Raw genomic sequence first — 22136 nt, forward strand, 5'->3', positions numbered from 1 at the left:
ACTGATCAGTTGAATAGAATTAGCCTGTAGGCCTATATTTGTCCCCCCAAGTTTTCTGTAGAATTTTCATTGTTGGACATAAAAAACTGTAAAACCACCAGGAAATCAACTCCAAGTGATTTTAATTTAGGAAATCTGGGCGGCAGGTAGCCTAGTGGTTAAGAGTGCTGGACCAGTAACCACTGGGCCAGTAACTGAACGCTTGCTGGTTTGAATCTCTGAGCCGACTAGGTGAAAAATCAGTCTGTGCTCTTGAGTAAGGCACTTAACCCTAATTGTTAATGTAAGTTGCTCTGGATAAGAACATCTGCTGAGTGACTAAAATGTATTTTCACGCATAATAGTGAGACGTGATCATATGAAAATGTGGGCAAGGTCAATTTTCAGTCTACAAATTATTTGAAATTATGTTCTGGCCCCCGACCATCCGCTCAAGAAGAAATCGTCCCGTGGCTGAATCTAGTTGATGATCCCTGCTATAGGCTATAGTTGTTGTGGATAGAACATGTTATCAAATCAAATACATTTTTATTTGTCACATGCTCCAAATACAACAGGTGTAGTAGACCTTACCGTGAAATGCTTACTTACAAGCCCTTAACCAACAATGCTGTTTTAAGAAAATAGAATTAAGAAAATATTTACTAAATAAACAAAAGTACTAACTAAAGTAACACAATAAAATAACAATAATGAGACTATATACAGGGGGTACCGATACTGAGTCAATGTGCGAGGGTACAGGTTAGTTGCGGTAATTTGTACATGTAGATAGGGGTAAAGTTACTATCCATAGATAATCAAACAGCTGGAGGCAGGGCTTTTCCTATTGAGCTCCATTTTTATGGAATGGTCCATGTGAGAGAGATGAAAGTACTTTGGTGTGAAAAGTGCAAATCAATCCCAGAACAACAGCAAAGGACCTTGTGAAGATTCTGGAGGAAACAGGTACAAAAGTATCTATATCCACAGTAAAACGAGTCCTATATCGACATAGCCTGAAAGGCCGCTCAGCAAGGAAGAAGCCACTGCTCCAAACTAGCCATAAATAATCCAGACTATGGTTTGCAACTGCATATGGGTCAAAGATTGTGTACTTTTTGGAGAAATGTCCTATGGTCTGATGAAACAAAAATAGAACTGTTTGGCCATAATGACCATCGTTATGTTCAGGGGAAAAAGGGGAACGCTTGCAAGCCGAAGAACACCATCCCAACCGTAAAGCAAGGGGGTGGCAGCAGCATGTTGTGGGGGTGTTTTGCAGCAGGAGGGACGGGTGCCCTTATGTGGATATATTGAAGCAACATCTCAAGACATCAGTCAGGAAGTTAAAGCTTGGACGCAAATAGGTCTTCCAAATGGACAATGACCCCAAGCATACTTCCAAAGTTGTGCCAAAATGGCTTAAGGACAACAAAGTCACGGTATTAGAGTGGCCATCCCAAAGCCCTGACCTCAATCCCATAGAAAATTAGTGGGCAGAACTGAAAAAGCGAGTGTGAGCAAGGAGGCCTACAAACCTGACTCAGTTACACGAGCTCTGTCAGGAAGAATGGGCCAAAATTCACCCAACTTATTGTGGGAATCTTGTGGAAGGCTACCCAAAACGTTTGACCCAAGTTAAACAATTTAAAGGCAATGCTACCAAATTAGAATTGAGTGTATGTAAACTTCTGACTCACTGGGAATGTGATGAAAGAAATAAAAGCTGAAATAAGTCATTCTCTCTACTGTTATTCTGACATTTCACATTCTTAAAATAAAGTGGTGATCCTAACTGACCTAAGACAGGGAATTTTTACTTGGATTAAATGTCAGGAATTGTGAAAAACTGAGTTTAAATGTATTTGGCTAAGGTGTATGTAAACTTCCGACGTCAACTGCATTTAATCATCAGCCCCAATGGTGCATTATGTCATTCCACAATGGCTGATTTTACACAAAGCAACCTGCACCCAATTTTTTTAAAGTTGACTGAATTTTGAGGGGAAACGGTCTCAGGATCAACAGGTTACAAATGACAGTGAGAGATTTTTAAATTTTTTTAAAAACATTCACACCACATGGCATGTATGCAGCCTGATACTGTAGTTGACTTATGACCTATAGTAATATTTTTATCCTGTCAACTGTTCATCAATTTCTTAATCAGTGAGAGATCAGAGACATACACACTCTGTGATTCATAGGCAAAATTGCCATGGGGGATGGGGGTACATGTCCACCTTAATATTCAGAACATTCACACCCCTTTACTTTTTCCACATTTTGTTTTGTCACAGCCTGAATTTAAAATGTATTAAATTGAGATGTTGTGTCACTGGCCTACGCACAATACCCCATCATGTAAAGTGAAATTCGTTTTTTTGCAATGTTTACATATTAATTAAAACTGAAATGTCTTGAGTCAATAAGTAGTCAATGCCTTTGTTATGGCAAGCCTAAATACGTTCAGGAGTAAATCTTTGCTTAACAAGTCACATAATGAGTTGCATGGATTCACCGTGTGTGCAATAACATTGGTTAACAGGATTTGTTTAATGACTACCTCATCTCTGTACCCACACAACAGTTATCTGTAAGGTCCCATAGCTGAGCATTGAATTTCAAACACAGATTCCACTACAAAGACCAGGGAGGTGCCGGTACAGCGTCAATGTACTGGGGCACCTGTTAGTCAAGGTAATTGAGGTAATATGTACATGTAGGTAGAGTTAAAGTGACTATGCATAGATAATAAACAGAGAGTAGATCATTAACAGAGAGTAGCAGCAGCGTAAACAAGGGGTCTGGGTAGTCCTTTTAGCTGTTGAGTAGTCTTATGGCTTGGAAGTAGAAGCTATTAAGAAGCCATTTGGGGGGGGACAAAATGGCGCCATAGAGAGAACACTGTGTTTCAGCGAGCTCCCGTGGCATTCGTAAATTTATATTCTTACATTAATCTCCTAGCTTGAAAAAGTGGTAGAATTGTCTAAATAAGATATCCTACAATGAGTCTTGACGGCTATTTATCAAAAATCTCTGACAACATACCCAACAGAACTACTAAGAACTCGACCAAAACCACCATCCCCTGTAGATGTGCAGGAGGAGCTCGCTAACGTTAGCGAGGCTAACACCATTGCGGATCCAGGCTCAATGGACCTGGTGATTCAAAAGATGACTGATAACATTACTAAAGTGATCAATGTTAAGATAAGAACGGTCTTGGAAGCAATAGCAGGCCATTCAGCTGAACTACAGAGGGTTGTCAAACGTGTTGATGAGGCAGAAGGAAGAATTGCTACAGTGGAAACTTCAACTACATCTATGGACACCAAGATAAAAGTACTTGAGAAACAGGTGCACGAAATGGTGGAGCACATTGACGACTTGGATAATCGAGGACGCAGATGCAATATTCGTGTTGTGGGACTCCCGGAAAATTCTTAAGGGACACGTACAGTAAAAGAAATTGAGGAATTGATCCCTGGCTACCGACAAATGGACACTAAGGCTGGTCGTGTGAAGCTGGACGAGCCCATCGCTCTCAAGCACCGATACCCGATCCCAACCAGCGCCCACGGCCAGTGGTTATAAAGTTCCACAACTTCACCGACAAGCAGCGCGTCATGGATGCAGCATTGGATAACCTTTTTAGTTTTATTTGAATCTGATCATGAAACAGTGGTGTGAGTTCTCACATGCCCCTGTTCAGTAATATTCGTATCTTTATTATTTTTCTTGCTAAAGTAACTACCGCTATAGCCCAGGCTGAGATATGTGTGAATCTATATTGGTGCCCAGGCTTGGTTTTAGGTGGAAGACCCTCAATCTTCTTCTATTGATTTTCATTTCCATATATATAAAGGATGAGGCTATTGAGTGGCAATGCGGACTTAAGAGTCTACATTGGAAAGTTGAAATCCCCTGCATGTTAGCTAGTGGGAAAAACTCATTTTGGATCTTTACATGTTTAATTTTGGGGTTTAGTATAGTTCGAGTTCAGGGTTCATGTCATTTGTTTATGCTCGGTGAGATAGAGGAGAGTTCAACACATGGAAAAAGGTACCACCCCACTTTTACAGTAGGATTCAGTCTGGATATTGAATGGTCAAGGCACAATGGCAGGTAACAGACTGCATGTATGTACATGGAACATTAGAGGGAGCCATAACCCCATTAAAAGGAAGAAGGTACTGTCTTTTTTGAAAAAAGAAAATATTGATATCGCCCTGTTGCAAGAAACTCATTTGGATGATAAGGAGCATCTGAAATTACAACAAGGGGGGTTTGGTCAAGTGTTTTTCTCATCATTTACATCCAGAAGTAGAGGTGTAGCAATTCTTGTGAAAAATAACTTACCACTTAAGGTCTTGAATTGTGTGAAATATAAATTTGGTCGCTTTGTTATAATTAATGGTACTTTACAAGGGCAGAACATTTCCATAATGAATATTTACTTCCTCCCTGCTCACCCCCCTGATTTCCTCACTAAGGTATTTCTAGACTTTTCAGAATTAAACTCAGACACTGCAGTGGTTGGAGGAGATTTTAATTGTTTGTTGAACCCCCTTATTGATAAGTTTCCCAGCGGTATAGCTTCACTCTCTCCTCAAGCTAAGTAACTTAAAGCTATTTGTGATGATCTGGGGGTATGCTGATGTTTGGAGAACTTTTCATCCCTCCAACAGAGAGTTCACTTCTTTCTCTGCACCTCATGGATGTCAGACTAGAATAGATTCCTTTTTATGCCCAGGATGTCTTTGCAGTCTGTTTTATCCGCTAGGATAGGAAGCATAGTCATATCTGATCATGCTGAGGTGATCCTGGACATAAAACTCAACGGGGCATTCAATCGGTCAAGACATTGGAGGTTGAATACCACCATTCTTAAAGACCACACATTCACATCATATTTTATTACAGAGTTTAAGCATTTTTCTCTATTAACTCTCAATCAACAGATAACCTCTCGCTCTTTTGGGAAACATGTAAAGCGTACGCCAGGGGTCTGATTCTGTCATACACAGCCACTAAGAGACGGAAAAAGCGTGAAAAGCAAAAAATGTTAGAAGGTGAATTAGGAACTAAAGAGAAGGACTACATTAAAACTCCCACTCCTGCCCTACTAAATATCAGTCCTTAGATCAACGTAGGACTCTCTCCTAACACAGGACGCTGAAAAGAAAATGAGATTTGTCAAGCAAAAGCTATATGAACATGGTGATAAGCCAGGAAAGTACTTGGCATACCTAGCTAAAAAGAGAGCTGACTCTCAGTCAATTGCCACTATTACTGATTCTGATGGCAATCAATTATATGAAAATACATTTATAAATGACTCATTTAAGAAATTTTATGCAAACCTTTATGCCTCAGAACTGCCAAATGATTCACCCAAATTAATGGAGAACTTATTTTCTAAGATTGAGCTCCCTACTATCTCCGAAGAACAGAGGTCTCTCCTTAATGCCCCTATTACCGAGGAAGAGATCATGTTCGCAATTAAGAATCTGCAAAATGGTAAGGCCCCAGGACCAGACGGGTTTTGTAGTGAGTCCTATAAAGAGTTCCATGGCCTGATCCTTGAGCCATTGCGTGATATGTTTAACCACTCATTTTCAAATGACCAGCTCCCTCAAACGCTGAGAGAAGCCAACATTCACTTATTCTCAAAAAGGGAAAATGTCCAGAGTCTTGTTCCTCCTACAGACCAATTTCCCTTCGGAATGTGGATAGAAAATGGCTTTCTAAAATTTTAGTCACAAGAGTAGAGGACTCACTGCCACTAATTGTGAAAGGAGACCAAACTGGCTTCATTAAGGGCCGTAAGTCATGCAACAATGTCAGGCGGCTTCTTAATGTAATTCAAGCCTACCAACAAAGTGCTACGGGTGGTCTTGTGCTCTCCCTAGATGCTGAGAAAGCATTTGATCGTGTGGAGTGGTCTTACCTATTCTTTGCTCTAAATATATTTGGTCTAGGGGACAACTTAATAAAATGGGTGAAATGTTTATATGATGATCCTCAGGCTGCTGTTCTTACTAATGGGTTAAGGTCAAAAAGCTTATCTAAATACAGAGGTACCAGACAGGGCTGTCCTTTGTCCCCTCTCCTCTTTGCACTCGTTATGGAACCACTGGCCGAGGCCATCAGGGTAACACCTGCTATACAGGGGCTGCTCATTGGTGATGTTCACCATAAAATAAGCTTGTATGCTGATTATGTCCTGATATTCATCTCTAGTCCCGAGAATTCAATTACATCTCTTATTAATATTATTGAATTATTCAGCGAATTCTCAGGCTACAAGATTAACATAACTAAATCAGAGGCTATGCCACTTGGTAACCTTCACTCTGTACCTAATACCTCTCCCCCCTTCCCTTTTAAATGGTCTCCCTCATGTTTTATGTAACTGGGTATATTTGTAACTCCTAAATTCCAGCAAATGTACAAAGCCAATTTTGTTCCCTTGTTTGATACAATAAGACAGGATCTGGAGCGCTGGAACTCTCTCCCGATTTCTTGGTTGGGTAGAATATCCCTCTTGAAAATGAACATTTTACCTAGACTACTTTACCCAATCCAAATAATCCCAGTATTACTCTCCAATAAGGAAATAAAAGATGTAAATGGATGGCTAAATTCCTTTATATGGAGTAAACGCAAGCCAAGGCTTAAGATGGCAATATTGCAGCTACCAAGTTCTATGGGTGGCTTGGATCTGCCCAATATCAGGTTCTATCAGTGGTGTGCCCACCTATGTTATGTTTCTGACTGGATCACAAACGATGACTCCTCTGTTTAGTTAGACATTGAGACTTCTTTTTCATAATACCCCTAGGGATCTTTTATTTTTCAGAAGTTTCAAGTCTGTAGAAGATCACTGCAATAATCCCATTACACTTAACACACTCAAAGTATGGAGGTCAGTTCAACGCTTCCTGGGAAAGGTCAAAACTAACCTCTGCTCTTACCCCAATTCTTAACAACCCAGATTTTGGTCCAGGATTGCTGGATGCTGGCTTTCACTTTTGGCTTAATAAGGGCATACGCAGACTAAATGTCTTATTTGCTGGTAAGATTGTATTGTCATTTGAGCAGATGGTCGACTCCCAAAGTAGGACTTTGTCCGCTTCCTACAAGTAACACATTATATTCTGAAGAGCACCACCTTAATTGGTAACCCTGATATGCCTGTCATTGAAAGAATGCTTTTTTCCCCCACAAAGGAAAATGTCTGTAAGTCTGTTTTATGATGCTTTAAGGTCCTTTTCTGCTGTCAACACACAGAGGGTGAAACAAGTGTGGGAGAAAGAATTGTCTGTTACTATTGACGAAGAGATGTGGGAGGACATTTGGAGATATGCAAAAACAATATCTATCTAGAATCGTACTAGAGCAATCCAATTAAGAATAACACACAGATTGCATATATCCCCAAATTGCAGACATGCTTTTAGCCCCTCTTCCTCTTCTCCTCAGTGTCTTAAATGCAAAACTGATACAGGCACCGTAACACATTGTTTATGGTCATGTACCTACATACAAAGATACTGGTCTGGTGTTCTGCAAGAAATTGAAAAGATCCTAGGGGTTGATCTAGAATTGGACCCAGTGTAACGGCATTCCTCCTCCTCTTCTGAGGAGGAGAAGCGAGAAGGATCGGAGGAACAATGCGCAGCGTGGTAAGAGTCCATAACGTTTATTTAAAGACATAAATTGAACACTACAAAACAATAAATGTGAAACGAACAAAAACCGAAACAGTACCGCCAAACAAACACACACACGGAAAACAAACACCCACCACTCAAAAGTGAAACCCAGGCTACCTAAGTATGATTCTCAATCAGGGACAACAATTGACAGCTTCCTCTGATTGAGATCCATACTAGGCCGAACTCAAAAACCAACATAGAAAAACAAACATAGACTGCCCACCCCAACCCACGCCTTGACCATACTAAAACAAAGACAAAAACAAAGGAACTAAAGTCAGAACGTGACACCCAGTTTCTTTACTGTTGGTTCTCCCTAGTATGCATGTTACTTCTGTGGGTAAAAGGAGGCTTTACAACATCCTTACCTTTGCAGCGAGGAAAAACATCATTTTACAGTGGATTAGTGATAAGATTCCTTCTATTAAAGATTGGCATAAGATACTATTTGAATGGGTGCCTCTGGAATATCTGACATGTACATTGCATTCTAAAACAGATCAGTTCTACAAAGTATGGGAACCTTATCTAAATTACCTAGAACCTGAGGTATCAGCTATTATGCTGCAAGGTTTCTCTTAGAATGGTGGTGATCTATGTATTTCAGAATTACACTGTACGGTCCATGTGTGGAACCTAACTTCTCGGTTTAAACTGAGCTTTTTTGTTTAATTTCTGTTTGTCAATTTGTTTAAAATGTATGTATTGAGAGACGTAATGATGGGGATGGGGTGAGAGAAGCGCCGAGCGGGAAGAGGAAAATGGTGTATGTGTATGTATGTATGTATGTATGTGTGTGTGTGTGTGTGTGCGTGCGTGCGTGCGTGCGTGCGTGCGTGTGTGTATGTATGTATGTATATACACTGCTCAAAAAAATAAAGGGAACACTAAAATAACACATCCTAGATCTGAATTAATTAAAAATTCTTATTAAATATTTTTTTCTTTACATAGTTGAATGTGCTGCAAACAAAATCACACATAAATTATAAATGGAAATCTAATTTATCAACCCATGGAGGTCTGGATTTGGAGTCACACTCAAAATTAAAGTGGAAAGGCTGATCCAACGTTGATGTAATGTCCTTAAAACAAGTCAAAATGAGGCTGAGTATGTGGCCTCCACGTGCCTGTATGACCTCCCTACAACGCCTGGGCATGCTCCTGATGAGGTGGCGGATGGTCTCCTGAGGGATCTCCTCCCAGACCTGGACTAAAGCATCCGCCAACTCCTGGACAGTCTGTGGTGCAACGTGGCGTTGGTGGATGGAGTGAGACATGATGTCCCAGATGTGCTCCATTGGATTCAGGTCTGGGGAACGGGCGGGCCAGTCCATAGCATCAATACCTTCCTCTTGCAGGAACTGCTGACACACTCCAGCCACATGAGGTCTAGCATTGTCTTGCATTAGGAGGAACCCAGGGCCAACCGCACCAGCATATGGTCTCACAAGGGGTCCAAGGATCTCATCTCGGTACCTAATGGCAGTCAGGCTACCTCTGGCGAGCACATGGAGGGCTGTGCGGCCCCCCAAAGAAATGCCACCCCACACCATGACTGACCCACCGTCAAACCGGTCATGCTGGAGGATGTTGCAGGCAGCAGAATGTTCTCCACGGAGTCTACAGACTCTGTCACATCTGTCACATGTGCTCAGTGTGAACCTGCTTTCATCTGTGAAGAGCACAGGGCTCCAGTAGCGAATTTGCCAATCTTGGTGTTCTCTGGCAAATGCCAAACGTCCTGCACGTGTTGGGCTGTAAGCACAACCCCCACCTGTGGATGTCGGGCCCTCATACCACCCTCATGGAGTCTGTTTCTGACCGTTTGAGCAGGCACATGCACATTTGTGGCCTTCTGGAGGTCATTTTGCAGGGCTCTGGCAGTGCTCCTCCTGCTCCTCCTTGCACAAAGGCGGAGGTAGCGGTCCTGCTGCTGGGTTGTTGCCCTCCTACGGCCTCCTCCACGTCTCCTGATGTACTGGCCTGTCTCCTGAGCCTCCATGCTCTGGACACTACGCTGACAGACACAGCAAACCTTCTTGCCACAGCTCGTATTGATGTCCCATCCTGGATGAGCTGCACTACCTGAGCCACTTGTGTGGGTTGTAGACTCTACTCTGCTACCACTAGAGTGAAAGCCCCGCCAGCATTCAAAAGTGACCAAAACATCAGCCAGGAAGCATAGGAACTGAGAAGGGGTCTGTGGTCACCACCTGCAGAACCACTCCTTTATTGGGGGTGTCTTGCTAATTGCCTATAATTTCCACCTGTTGTCTATTCCATTTGCACAACAGCATGTGAAATTTATTGTCAATTAGTGTTGCTTCCTAAGTGGACAGTTTGATTTCACAGAAGTGTAATTGACTTGGAGTTACATTGTGTTGTTTAAGTGTTCCCTTTATTTTTTTGAGCAGTGTATATGCGCAGGTATGTGTAAGTGAGCGCTGTTTTTTTTGTTGCTTTGTCTCTGTTGTTGTATCTCTTAATATGGGGGAAAATGGTGAAATTCCAATAAAAAAACTGTTACAAAAAGAAGCCATTTGGACATAGACATGGCGCTCAGGTACCGCAGTCTATTACTAGGGTGGCTGGAGTCTTTGACCATTTTTAGGGCCTTCTTCTGACACTGCTGTCAGACTGATGTACCCAGTCAGGTCACGTCAGGTTGCTCTCGATGGTGCCGCTGTAGAACCTTTTGAGAATCTGAGGACCGATGACAAATCTTTTCAGTCTCCTGAGGGGGAATAGGCTTTGTCGTGCCCTCTTCACGACTGTCCAAGTTACACTTTGGATGATGTATCAATACACCCAGTCACTACAAAGATACAGACGTCCTTCATAACTCAGTTGCCGGAAAGAAAGGAAACCGCTCAGGGATTTCATCATGAGGCCAATGTTGACTTTAAAACAGTTACAGAGTTTAATGGCTGTGATAGGAGAAAACTAAGGATGAATCAAGAACATTGTAGTTACTCCACAATATTAGTGAAAAGAATGTAAAGAAGAAAAATATTCCAGAACATGCAAATAAATAAATAAACTGCAATAAATGTGGCAAATAAATTAACTTCATGTCCTGAATACAAAGCATTATGTTTGGAGAAAATCCAACACAACACATCACTGAGTACCACTCTTCATATTTTCAAGCGTGGTGGTGGCTGCATCATGTTATGGTATGCTTGTCATCTGCAACGACTAGGGAGTTTTTTTAGGATAAAAAGAAACAGAATAGAGCTAAGCACAGGCAAAGTCCTAGAGGAAAACCAGATTCAGTCTGCTTTCCAACAGACGCTGGGAGACAAATTACCTTTCAGCAGGACAATAACCTAAAACACAAGGGAAAATATACACTGGAGTTGCTTACCAAGACGACGTTGAACGTAGGCCACTCACATTCCTGATGAGTGGCCTAGTTATAGTTTTGATTTAAATAGGCTTGAAAATCTTAGAAATAAAAATAATAATGTGCAAATATTGTACAATCCAGGTATGCAAAGCTCTTAGAGACTTACCCAGAAGAGACTTACCCTTAAAGTTCCTTGGTGTCCACATTATCAACAAATTATCATGGTCCAAACACATCAAGACAGTTGTGAAGAGGGCACGACAATGCCCATTTCCCCTCAGGAGACTGAAAAGATTTGCCATTGGTCCTCAGATCTTCAAAAGTTCTACAGCTGCACCATCGAGAGCATCCTCACTGGCTGCGTCACCGCCTGGTATGGCAACTGGATTGTTGGTTAAGTGCTTGTAAGTAAGCATTTCACAGTAAGGTCTACACCTTTTGTATTCGGCGCATGTGACAAATATGATTTGATTTGATTGATTTGAAAGACTCACAGCTGTAATCGTTGCCAAAAGTGATTCTAACATGTATTGACACATGTAAATGAGATGTTTCTATATTTCATTTTCAATACATTTGCAAAAATGGCTACATTTTCACTTTGTCATTATGGGGTATTGTGTGTAGATTGGTAAAATGTTTTTATATTTAATCAATTTGAAATTCAGGCTGTACAACAACAAAATGTTGAATAAGTGAAGGGGTATGAATACTTACTTAAGGCACCGTAGAAATATATATATATATACATATATATATTTATTTTGGGGGGTTTGGGGTCTCCGTGGATGTTGGGGTGTCACGCCCTGATCTGTTTCACCTGTCCTTGTGATTGTCTCCACCCCCTCCAGGTGTCGCTCATTTCCCCCGGTGTATTTATCCCTGTGTTTCCTGTCTCTCTGTGCCAGTTCGTCTTGTATGTTCAAGTCAACCAGCGTGTTTTTCCCGTGTTCCTGCTTTTTCTATTCTATTTTTGCAAGTCCTCCCGGTTTTGACCCTTGCCTGTTTCTGGACTCTGTACCCGCCTGCCTGACCATTCTGCCTGCCTTGACCTCGAGCCTGCCCGCCACTCTGTACCTCCTGGACTCTGAACTGGTTTTGACCTTTTGCCTGTCCATGACCATTCTGTTGCCTACCCCTTTTGGTTAGTAATAAATATCAAAGACTCAAACATCTACCTACCGTGTCCACATCTGGGACTCGCGTTGTGCCCTTATACAGGGGCCCCCAGGTAGTTTATGAACACCTAATAAGCAATGTCAAAATGCAGGAAATTAGCTTCAATGGTTGACATTGGGCACGAAAAACAGTCCATCACCTCCTCTTTCTCAATTTTCAAATAGAAATGGGGTGTGCCTTTGGTGATTCATTGACGTGTCATTCCGGTCATGGTGTAGCTAGTTTGTTAGCTAAGCTAAGCTGAATATAGCTAGCCAGTAACTCCTCCAGTATGTGTTGACTCATATCATATTCATCCATTTGTTTTGTTTTAAGCATGAAATGACTTGGTATGATCGTGTATTGATCAATTATACAGTTTAAACCGTCAACCTTTAAAGTAACTGTGCAGTGTTTCCAGATATCTATGAAATACTACCTATAATTAATTACAATATCTATGACATAGTTTTCCTTACAAATGTGTTTATTAAGCATGTTAAAAAGCAGATTTTCTGTGTTGGAAGGGTGTGGGTGTACCCCAACAACAGAATGGTGTGGCCTTATACCAGTCATTAAAACTATTAATGCGAGTAGACCGCTGATTAGCCAGCTCATCCTCCTCAGGAGGATTACATCATCCTCTATTAGGAAATAGCAAGGATTTTGGTTTAGGATGAATCAACAACATTATTAACAGAATATTAACGTTTAAAAGTGAGACTTTCACTGGACAATTACTTTCAAACTATCAGCCTCATGTCGAAATGTGAAGGGTAGCAGGAAAATTAATTTAAAACTGCAACATTTTCTCTTATCCTCATTGAAAATGTTGAAAAGAATAGTATGAGATGAGCTATAAAACAGAAACAAAAAAATCTGTGACCCATGGCAAAATGTGTAGAAAATAGAAATGCATGAAATTAGCTTTAAAGCGGCAACATTTTCTCTGACTCATGACAAAATGTGTGGAATAGCATTACAAAACTGCATTTTCTTCTCTCTGCCCTAAGGCAAAACGTCTTGAAATGCAGGAAGTTAACTGTTATCACAAAAATAAATCTGTTTGGAGGGTGGCCTTCCACTAATTCTTCCACTTATACTGTTTTCAAAATACCCATTCAGATACTCCTCAAAATACCTGTCCATATACCCCTCAAAATACTCCTCAAGAGAGGCATAATAAGTCATGTCAAACTGAGTAGAATTGCAGGAAATACATTATTAAACGGTTTTAAAATTCAGGGGGAGGACTCCTAAACCACAATTTCGCATTGTGATTTATCAGCACTTGTTCTAAATTTTTAGCACACACCGTCATCCCGGATACTTATAGGGCAGCCGGGTGTGGGGAAGCAGGGGGGCGTCATGCTGGCCACACACACACATACTTACATTTAAACACACACACAATCACACACATTTGGGTGGAGGAGTCTAGAATGAGTCGACCGCACACGCACACACACACTGGTAATGACCAACGGTACCACGAGTTGTGTCTCCATAGCTCTGTGATAATTAAGGTAATCAGTGCTGCCTATCTAGTCTCTGCCCCTGTTGACAGACTCCCGGGCGGGCCTAGCAGGGCCACATTCAGCCCCGTCAGTTGATTTTTTTGCATGGAGATCTATCAGCATGGCTCTACATTAGGTTATTTGTAGTGGCCCCGAAATAGAAATAATTAAGACATGGGCGGGAAAAGAGGAAAAGTGAAAACGTGTGTCAGACCACGCATACACTCCATGCAAGGCCCTTAGACCCCCCTCCTCCATCTCCTTCTGTCCTTCCCTCCCTCGTTCACTGTCTTCCCTTTGTTTCATACTCCTCTGTGTGTATGGACAGAGTGTGTGGGTGGTTGGAGGTCGCAATCCAATGCTGAAATTAGGCGAGACGAGGTAGTCAGGTTTTCCAGTTGGCCACACACACAGCATAGACATCCATCTGATCTGATGCTATCACTCACTGTGTCTGTCTGTCTGTCCGTCTGTCTTCTCAAAGTACTGACCAGGTGATGGCTTATGTGTAAGTCTAAGATGGAGAAATCTACAAGTGATTGATAGATCTCGATGATTCATGTCCCTCAGAACACTAGTATCATATAGTATCCTATAGTAAAGATAACACAGGAAAACCCAATAGCCTACAGTTGTTCAGAGTACTGTATTATGTCAAGATGAAGATGTCCTTTCTAATGTCTTCCCTATGTGAAATATAAGATATGCAGATAAGGATATAAAGAAAACATGACATCTTTACCAATCTTATCTCGATAAGCACAAACCAGTCTGAACCAGTAGGAACTAGTGTAAACAATGAACTGTAGCATCCCATCCCCAATGATGGCCTAATCATTACCTCATCTTTCTTCCTTAGTCCAGAGGAAGGTGGAGGGTGGAAGTGGTGGAGTGGTGTGTGTGCGTGCGTGTGTATGAGTGTGTGCATGCGTGTGTGTACAAATGCGTGCATGTTGGTGCGCGTATGTGCAATTATCTAAAGTCCTGAACCGCCTAAAAGCTTTGACCCCAAGTTCAGCCATGGCGAGGCCGGGCATGAGATATATGAGATATAATTGTCACGTCTGAAGTCCCATAGTCTCCCACACACCCCCCTTCATCCTACTCCAATATAAACCCACCCCAACCGCATGCCTACAAATACCCTTAACACCAGCAGTCTGCAGAGAAGTCAGAAGCCAACAACCCAGAGGAACTAAATAATTTGCACCAACTATCTTCACAGAACAGATAAGTCTTAAGGTGAGTACATCTTTGGTTGCACTCTTTCGTTGACATTGTGGAAAATCTTTACATGCGTTTTTTTCACGAGAACATTTTTGTGTGGTTTCAGAATTTGAGCTACTTCAGTATATTTGGATTGTGTTACCTATTTCACAACACATCAAGTCAACAAAAGAACGATGATCATCATCTAATAAACTGATGAATGTCTAAAATATAATATTTTCTGTCTGCCATACAGATGCTTTACTCAAGGTGTGTGTTAGCTGTCCTGGGACTTTACCTGATGTTGGGAGACTTGTCTGCCTTCCTGCTGCCTGATATGCTGAGACAGAAACGGGTAAGGAAGTTACACATGCTTAATGGATTTTCTTAAACTGTTTAAACATGGATAGTGGCAAAAAATATCCTTCATCTTGGAAACACCATGATGCCATTCTTGTATTGCTTTCATAGATAGTTGCTATTTTGTGTGACTGGTGCATCTACTTCAATGAAAATAACAAGGTTTCAAATAAATACAGATTGGTCATTTTATACGAACTGCATTGTCATATGCTGCTTGTCTGAAAATAACCTCCCCCTCCATGTCCACAGGACGTCAATTGGCTGGACCAAGAGTTCTTTCCACACCTGTCTGAGCTCTCTGACCTCACCAACCTTTCGCCACCCGGAGACGCCGGGGAGATGACCCGGGATTGGGAAGAACGTCGTTTCCAGTCTGCCACCTTCCTCGCCCCTCTGGAACGCATATCCACCCCCGTGGAACGCATCTCTGTCCATCATCACAACCACCACCATCGCAAACCCAAGGACAAGAGGTGAGAGAATGGAGCAGTGGGTGATGATGTAACAACGTTGAGACAAGGAGTATCCCCTGATGTAATAGTGTAACGTTGTAGCGCTATATTAGTGCTGTGTACTTGCATCACTTTAGCTACCAAAGAAACAAGTCCAGTCTGAGTTTTGTAAGATCTTTATCTTCCTGTCACTCCAGGAGGAAGGCAACAGTTCCTCTGGATTCTATTGGAAGCGGCCTTATGTCCAACCAGCGTAGCAGAAAGGTGAGAGCACAGAATAAGGAGGGATAGCCTAACCATCTGTTTATTAGGATGTTTGTCCAGAATGTGAACCTGTTTGTCTTGCAGGATGAACCAGAAGGCTGAATGAAGGAGCAACAATAACAGCTTCCAACCCCTTCAGTCTCATCCAATACTAACTTTACTGTCTTACAGTCAATCCAAATCCAATTAGTTGGTTGTTTTGTAAAGATGCACTCCCACAAATATGTTACAACTATTTATTTATATTTAAGATGCTGTACTAGTGTACTAACCTGCTTAGATGTTTGGGACTCATCCCCCTCTAGTGGTTCTGTAAGTATGTACAATGACAAACACATTATGTGTGCCTAACTTCAATAAAATGCATTCCTTACATTATATTTATCTACTTTGCATATATTGGAAAGATAAGATACAACACAGGTGCTCCCCCAAAAAAGATTTTTTTTTATTTTTCAAGCTACAGTTAAAGAAAAACAATATCAGATGCCGAAAATATAGCATTTGCTTGGCTCTTTTCCCCTCTCTTTTCACTTTCACATATGTACAGTCATCGAAGAACAGGGTATATACAGAAAATCGAAGGGAAAGATGGTGGTGAGAGTGCATTTGCTTTTTGGGGACTAAACATGACTCTCCCACCAACAAAAACAGGTAAAACCTACCAACATAAACTGCCATGAGTCCACGACTCCGATATCAACTGATTTTTCTGTACACTACAAACAGTCAACTTTGTTTTTCGAATGAGAAGATCATGAGTGGAAGAGATTTGTATGCTATTCTGATTAGGGAGCAATGTCAACCAGCATTTTCTGAAAAGTTAACCAAAAAACAATAACATGAAAAATAAAAAAAAACGTTTCGCAACCATTCATGCAAAAAGATGTTAGAGCCACTTCGACAAGGTAAAGCGACGATTCTCCAACTTCCCCACCACGACAGTTCACAACAATGACATATTTCCAAACCAGAAGTATCTTGATGAAAAACATACACACAAAATGTAAATAAAAACAAAACAAGCATTATAGATTGAATTTGAAGGCTGTACCCATGTCAAACCGTAACCAAAAGGGCAGTCATAGGACGCCATTGTCATGCTGAGGGAACTCAAAGTTATGAAGCTGTGCTGTAGCAGATGTCTGTTGACAAAAAACAGAAAGGGCGAATAAATCAATAAATACTTCTGGATATGGGCTGCATCAAAAACACTGTACGGCACAGCCCTCAGTTTATGAGGGCTGCTCTTAGCAGTTGCTGAAACTAAAGAAATGAACTTTCCAATGAAAAATAACACCTCAAAGGGGTGTTTGGTTTGGGCACGCCTTTTAAAACGTGAACTCTTGTCGCACCAACTGTCTTTGCATATGTCAATGGAATAGATTCAACATTTCAGATTTGATCTGGTATTTGTTAGAATCTGAAAACATCCAATGAGAGACATCTCATAGGGGCGGCTTAACACTCAGTGATAAGAAGGTACTGAGTGTTATATTAGACAAAGAAATTCATAAACAATCGCAAATCGAAAGCTTACACAAGAAAAAAGTAGCTACAAAAACAATCAAATAAAACGAGAGCTGCCCTTCTAACACTAAAAAGAGAAACTTAAGGACAAAAATAATCAGGAGTATCCGTTTTCTTTTCAGAGAAAGAAGGGGGTTGTGCCTGTGTCATGGTGTAGCAGTCGCATTGCATTGATTACTGGTTGCAGAGGGTCTCACAATAGTTAATGTACCATTATAAAATACTAGCTTTTTTCCTTGAACGTTGACAGACAGAAAAGTTGTCCATCAATGTCCTAAATAAATAATTCTTTATAACTTATGCTATGACCTTAATATGAAAACCAGGAGATGGATATCTGTTTGGGAGTCTAACATTCCAATGAAAAAATCTCAATTTAGTAAGAATACTGAGCAAGAGAAGCATATCTATTTGTATGTTACAGATAAAGAGATCTCCCCCCAATGTCTTCCTGTTTTAGCCCAGTTTTCACAGAGGCAGAAAGTGACAAAGAACCTACATGAATAAGTGAGGAGAGTGATTGTCAAAAAATTAACACCTAGAAAACTAACGATACAGTTGCTGTCCAGGTGAGGATTAACAATCAGCTGCAGGCATCGCAGAAAAGAACATGGATGTTGTAGTGGAACACAGATAATAGGGTAGATTGAAAAGGGATATAGGAGGGATATAGTCCCTCCCACCCCCTCTCTCTTTAGGGATCTTTCTTTTGCCCCGACCGTCGAGTGTCCCTGCACTTGTGGCAGTAAAAGATGTCAGGGACATTGGACTTCTTGATCTTGGCGCACGACAGATGGACCCACACGCCGCACTGGTTGCACTCGATCATGGGTCGCCCCGCAAACGGCTTGCCGCAGTAACAGGTGATTAAGTCCCAAGAGTCGTCACCTGTGTGAGGAAGGAGGGAGAGAAAAAAAAGAGGTAAGAGGGGGCATATCATAGTGGTACAAGTAGCATTGGGTTCAGTGGCAAATGTTTTCAAAGAGAAGAGGAACTTCAACTGTTTTTTTGGTTGAGGTTTTATTTTATGGGCCCCTAATTACTTATTTACTTAGAAACTACATGAAAACAGAGTAATTACATTGTTATTATCCATTCATTATTTATTGGTTACATGATGACTCAATCTCCAGAAAGTACCAATCGTTACCAAGTTGTTTCTCATTAAATACAATGTTTCCCCTGACATGAATCCTTATTCTACACGTCAGAGAGGCATGCTTGTTCTACATAACATTTTTTTGTATTTTTTTTTTTTTAAATCTGAAGCATACAAAACATTGTGTCCTGCTGAACACACCCCAGGTATGAGCCTCTGGTTTAGAACTCACAGAACAGACCAGTGCATTAATATTGATGAATTACATGCCAAGCATATTACCAGCCATCACTGCAGCCATAGACTGACAGAGAAGTGATGCACCTTGTGTGAGGAGATTACTGCACTCGCGTTTACAACTTGTCCACGGCGTGGTCAGTATGAAATGACTTACCCGACTCCACCATGATGTCCTCATCAGCGATCCAGGTCTCGCCTTCACTCGAGCTCATTTCTGCCTCCCGGTTGGACTCCTCCACCTGAATCTTAGCCAGCCCCTGCATTCCTGGTGAGGAGACCCCGTGCCCTGTCAGGTCATCTCGGACCAGGCGCTCCCCGGGATGGGCATGGCCCGTCTCAGAGTCTGTCTCACTTTGGGTGGCCGAGCTCTTAAGCTTTTTGAGGGCTTTGGCCTGCTTAGGGTTTTTGCTGCGCTTGATACGGGCCCTCTTCTCTCCGCCGCTACTCCCGCTTTCACCCCCGCCGCCAATGGCAGAACCCATCGACAACTTTTTTAGCTTTTTGTCCTTCTTGCGCTCTGCCTTGCCGCCTGCCTGGCTGTCGTACAGGGAGTCTTTCAGGCGCATCTTGTCCAGCAGGGAGCTGTCGGAGTGCATCCGGCGCATACTCTTGCCCTTGTTGGCGCGGGCCTTGCGGACAAATGTGTGGATGGTGTGCAGGTCGTTGCCGCCGTCTCCCCAGCTGGCCCCCAAGGAGCTGCCGCCGCCTCCTTCACCACCACCCCCGCTTTCCCCTGACGCCCCTGAGCTGTGCGGGGAGCTGGAGGACGCTGGTGACCATGGACCTTCCTACACAGCCACAGGTGTAGCAGAAGAAAAATAAAGAAAACAGTACAGGACAAACAATAATTGATGCATAGGGTCATAAATGTGGTTTAAACATGTGGTAAGTTCTCAAACCCTATTAAAAGACACACACACCATCAATAATGGGGTAACTTGATGTCCTGGTGTGCCTAGTTATCCTACCTCTTTAGGATTGGGGATATAGCCTGCATATGCCAAGACAAAGTTGCAGAACTTGTTAAAGTCTTCTACGGTCCTCTTTCTCCTCTCTGGAGGCTAAAGAGATAAAAACAATGGCATTCACACAAATTAACCAAGCTAATAAGTCATGCATACAACACCCCAAAAATTGTGAACAGGGTCAGAAGGGGGATTAAAGTAAACGTCACATCAGAAGTCTATTTACCAGAGTATCCGTTTTGCACTTCAATAACGAATCTGTGTGGAAGAAAACAATATTACTATACTATAATCTGTTCAGATTTGTAAACAAAATCATTACGTATAAAAACAAATACTTCATTATCTCCACTAATCCATCGGCAGTGAAGTATTGTTAGCTGCTAGCTTGCTGTTGGTCTATTTTTGTTCGGCCTTGCGATGTATCTATTCTAGAGAATATAGCGATAACTAGCTAACATTAGCAATGAAGCATGCAATGAAACAACAACCAGGCAATGATTCAAAAACGCCAAGTCTGCAACCTAACGTAGCTGAGGGGCATTTCTATTCTAAAAGTAGCAAACTAGCTAAGTTGATGTCTAGCCTCGTGCTGCAACGTCAGTCAGCAAGAATAACGTATTGCCTTTTTAGCTAGCTAGCGTTTAGTTGTCTAAAAATGAGTGAATACCTTCTCTGCTCACAAACTAGCCAGCTACCGCCAACAACGTTGTCGTGGTAGTTTCTACTAACGGGTGACGCAAAGTGAAGACGGTTTAAGTTATCCATGGTTGGCTATGTTGGCTAACAGTAGCTCGTTAACAAACGTGAAACATGCATTGTGAGCCAACATTAGCTCACGGCTGCGATGGCGTGGGGAGCCTCCCGAATTTTTAACATGGCTAGGTAGCTAACAGCATTTGGCTAACTAGTTACAGTAGCTTGTTAACCAACGAGCACTGTTTGCTAGCTAACTAACGTTAGCTATTCAAGACATGTTAACGTTAGCTTGCTGGCAAAGCAACAGACATTATGGCTCCATTTGCTTAGCACAAACTTCTAGTTAGCTAGCCAGCGGTTAACATACCATTAGCTACCAATGGCATGGTTAGTTAACAAACATGTGCTAACTAGGTACGGTAGCATATATATATATATATATAGTTATCGTTAATGCATAAAAAAAGATAACTATGTGTATATAACTATGCAAGCTAATTGACGTTCTTGACTGTTAGTAGAGATGTAACAAACTTCGCTAACTAGTAAACTGCCAGTTAATGTTAACGTTGGATAGCGTTAGTTCGCTAGCCAACTAGCATGGCGATTGAACAACCAACAGTTGCTTCACTGAAGGAGGATTTTTAACTAAACCGAGAATGTCTGCCAACTAGCAATGAACTCAATATAAATGTACTATGTGAACTGACACTTTTAAACGTACCTTGGTGTTCAGACATTATTTCAAGCATTGTCGCCTCAGCAACAAGGCCTGTGATGGTAGCTACCAGGTAGCTAACAGCGTCTGTGCTTTTCTCCTGACTTGACTACTGACTGTGCGGGAGAAGCCCTAGCCAAGAACGGAGTAGTCAACACCACTCTTCGAAGACAAGCGAATTTATTGGTGTTTTTTGGCTTGTTTTCTGGATAGCTTAGCCGGCAAGGTACCGGGCTAACCAACAAAAAAAATGCAACAATAATTCCGATTAGCCCGATTAACAAGATAGCTAGCTAGCTAATTGCTAATTTCTTCGTCACAGCAGCTATTGCATACATAATCCTGGCAATAAAACTACTTTAGTTAACTAACGAGCTAAGTCACCGGAGAAAAACTGCAGCAGGTGCATCCATTGTATAGGACAAAAGCATTCAGGTAACATATTTTTTAGATGAAGTTGACGTTGTTCCATAACACGAGCAACAATCGACAAGAGTTTAACTAAATATACGTCTAGCCCCTTGCGCGCCTCCTCGAGCCATCAGCGATGTCAACTGATTGCAGAAGCCCCTTGTGGTTGCCACAACGCAGTGACAGCTCTGCGCTTTGCTGGGTAGTGTAGTTTAATGTGTGTATATTCTTCTTAATGAGGACGAACGATAAATCCCTAAAACGACACTACCCGTGTGCCATTGCACCTACCTGAGGTTTATTTGTATCTAACTCAGTGGTCTGTAAAGCAAACATGTAAAAATGGTTTATTGCACCAAATACAACCACCACACCATCCAATTTCAGTAAGACCACAGTGTCGTTTCACTAAGATTGTAATGCCTGTTCTCCGAGCATTATCTGCAAGAAAAT

At 41.7% G+C, this 22136-nt stretch overlaps 2 protein-coding genes across 2 annotated transcripts; one reads left to right on the forward strand and one right to left on the reverse strand.

Annotated features, from left to right (window-relative positions):
* The first annotated feature begins 14744 nt into the window (after positions 1-14744).
* On the forward strand, positions 14745-16399 carry LOC110500672. The gene is made up of 5 exons (XM_021578163.2): positions 14745-14975; positions 15199-15297; positions 15555-15778; positions 15955-16021; positions 16106-16399. Exons 2-5 carry the CDS (start codon positions 15199-15201, stop codon positions 16121-16123), a joined length of 408 nt encoding a protein of 135 aa, XP_021433838.1. The 5' UTR covers positions 14745-14975; the 3' UTR covers positions 16124-16399.
* A 49-nt stretch (positions 16400-16448) lies between these two features.
* Positions 16449-21847, reverse strand: LOC110500671 (PHD finger protein 23B). The gene is made up of 5 exons (XM_021578162.2): positions 21279-21847; positions 20082-20113; positions 19859-19951; positions 19045-19678; positions 16449-18439 (listed from the first exon to the last, which is right to left on the reverse strand). Exons 1-5 carry the CDS (start codon positions 21304-21306, stop codon positions 18246-18248), a joined length of 981 nt encoding a protein of 326 aa, XP_021433837.1. The 5' UTR covers positions 21307-21847; the 3' UTR covers positions 16449-18245.
* Between the last annotated feature and the right edge of the window lie 289 nt (positions 21848-22136).

This window comes from Oncorhynchus mykiss, chromosome 21, assembly GCF_013265735.2.
Source record: "Oncorhynchus mykiss isolate Arlee chromosome 21, USDA_OmykA_1.1, whole genome shotgun sequence".
Taxonomy (NCBI): domain Eukaryota; kingdom Metazoa; phylum Chordata; class Actinopteri; order Salmoniformes; family Salmonidae; genus Oncorhynchus; species Oncorhynchus mykiss.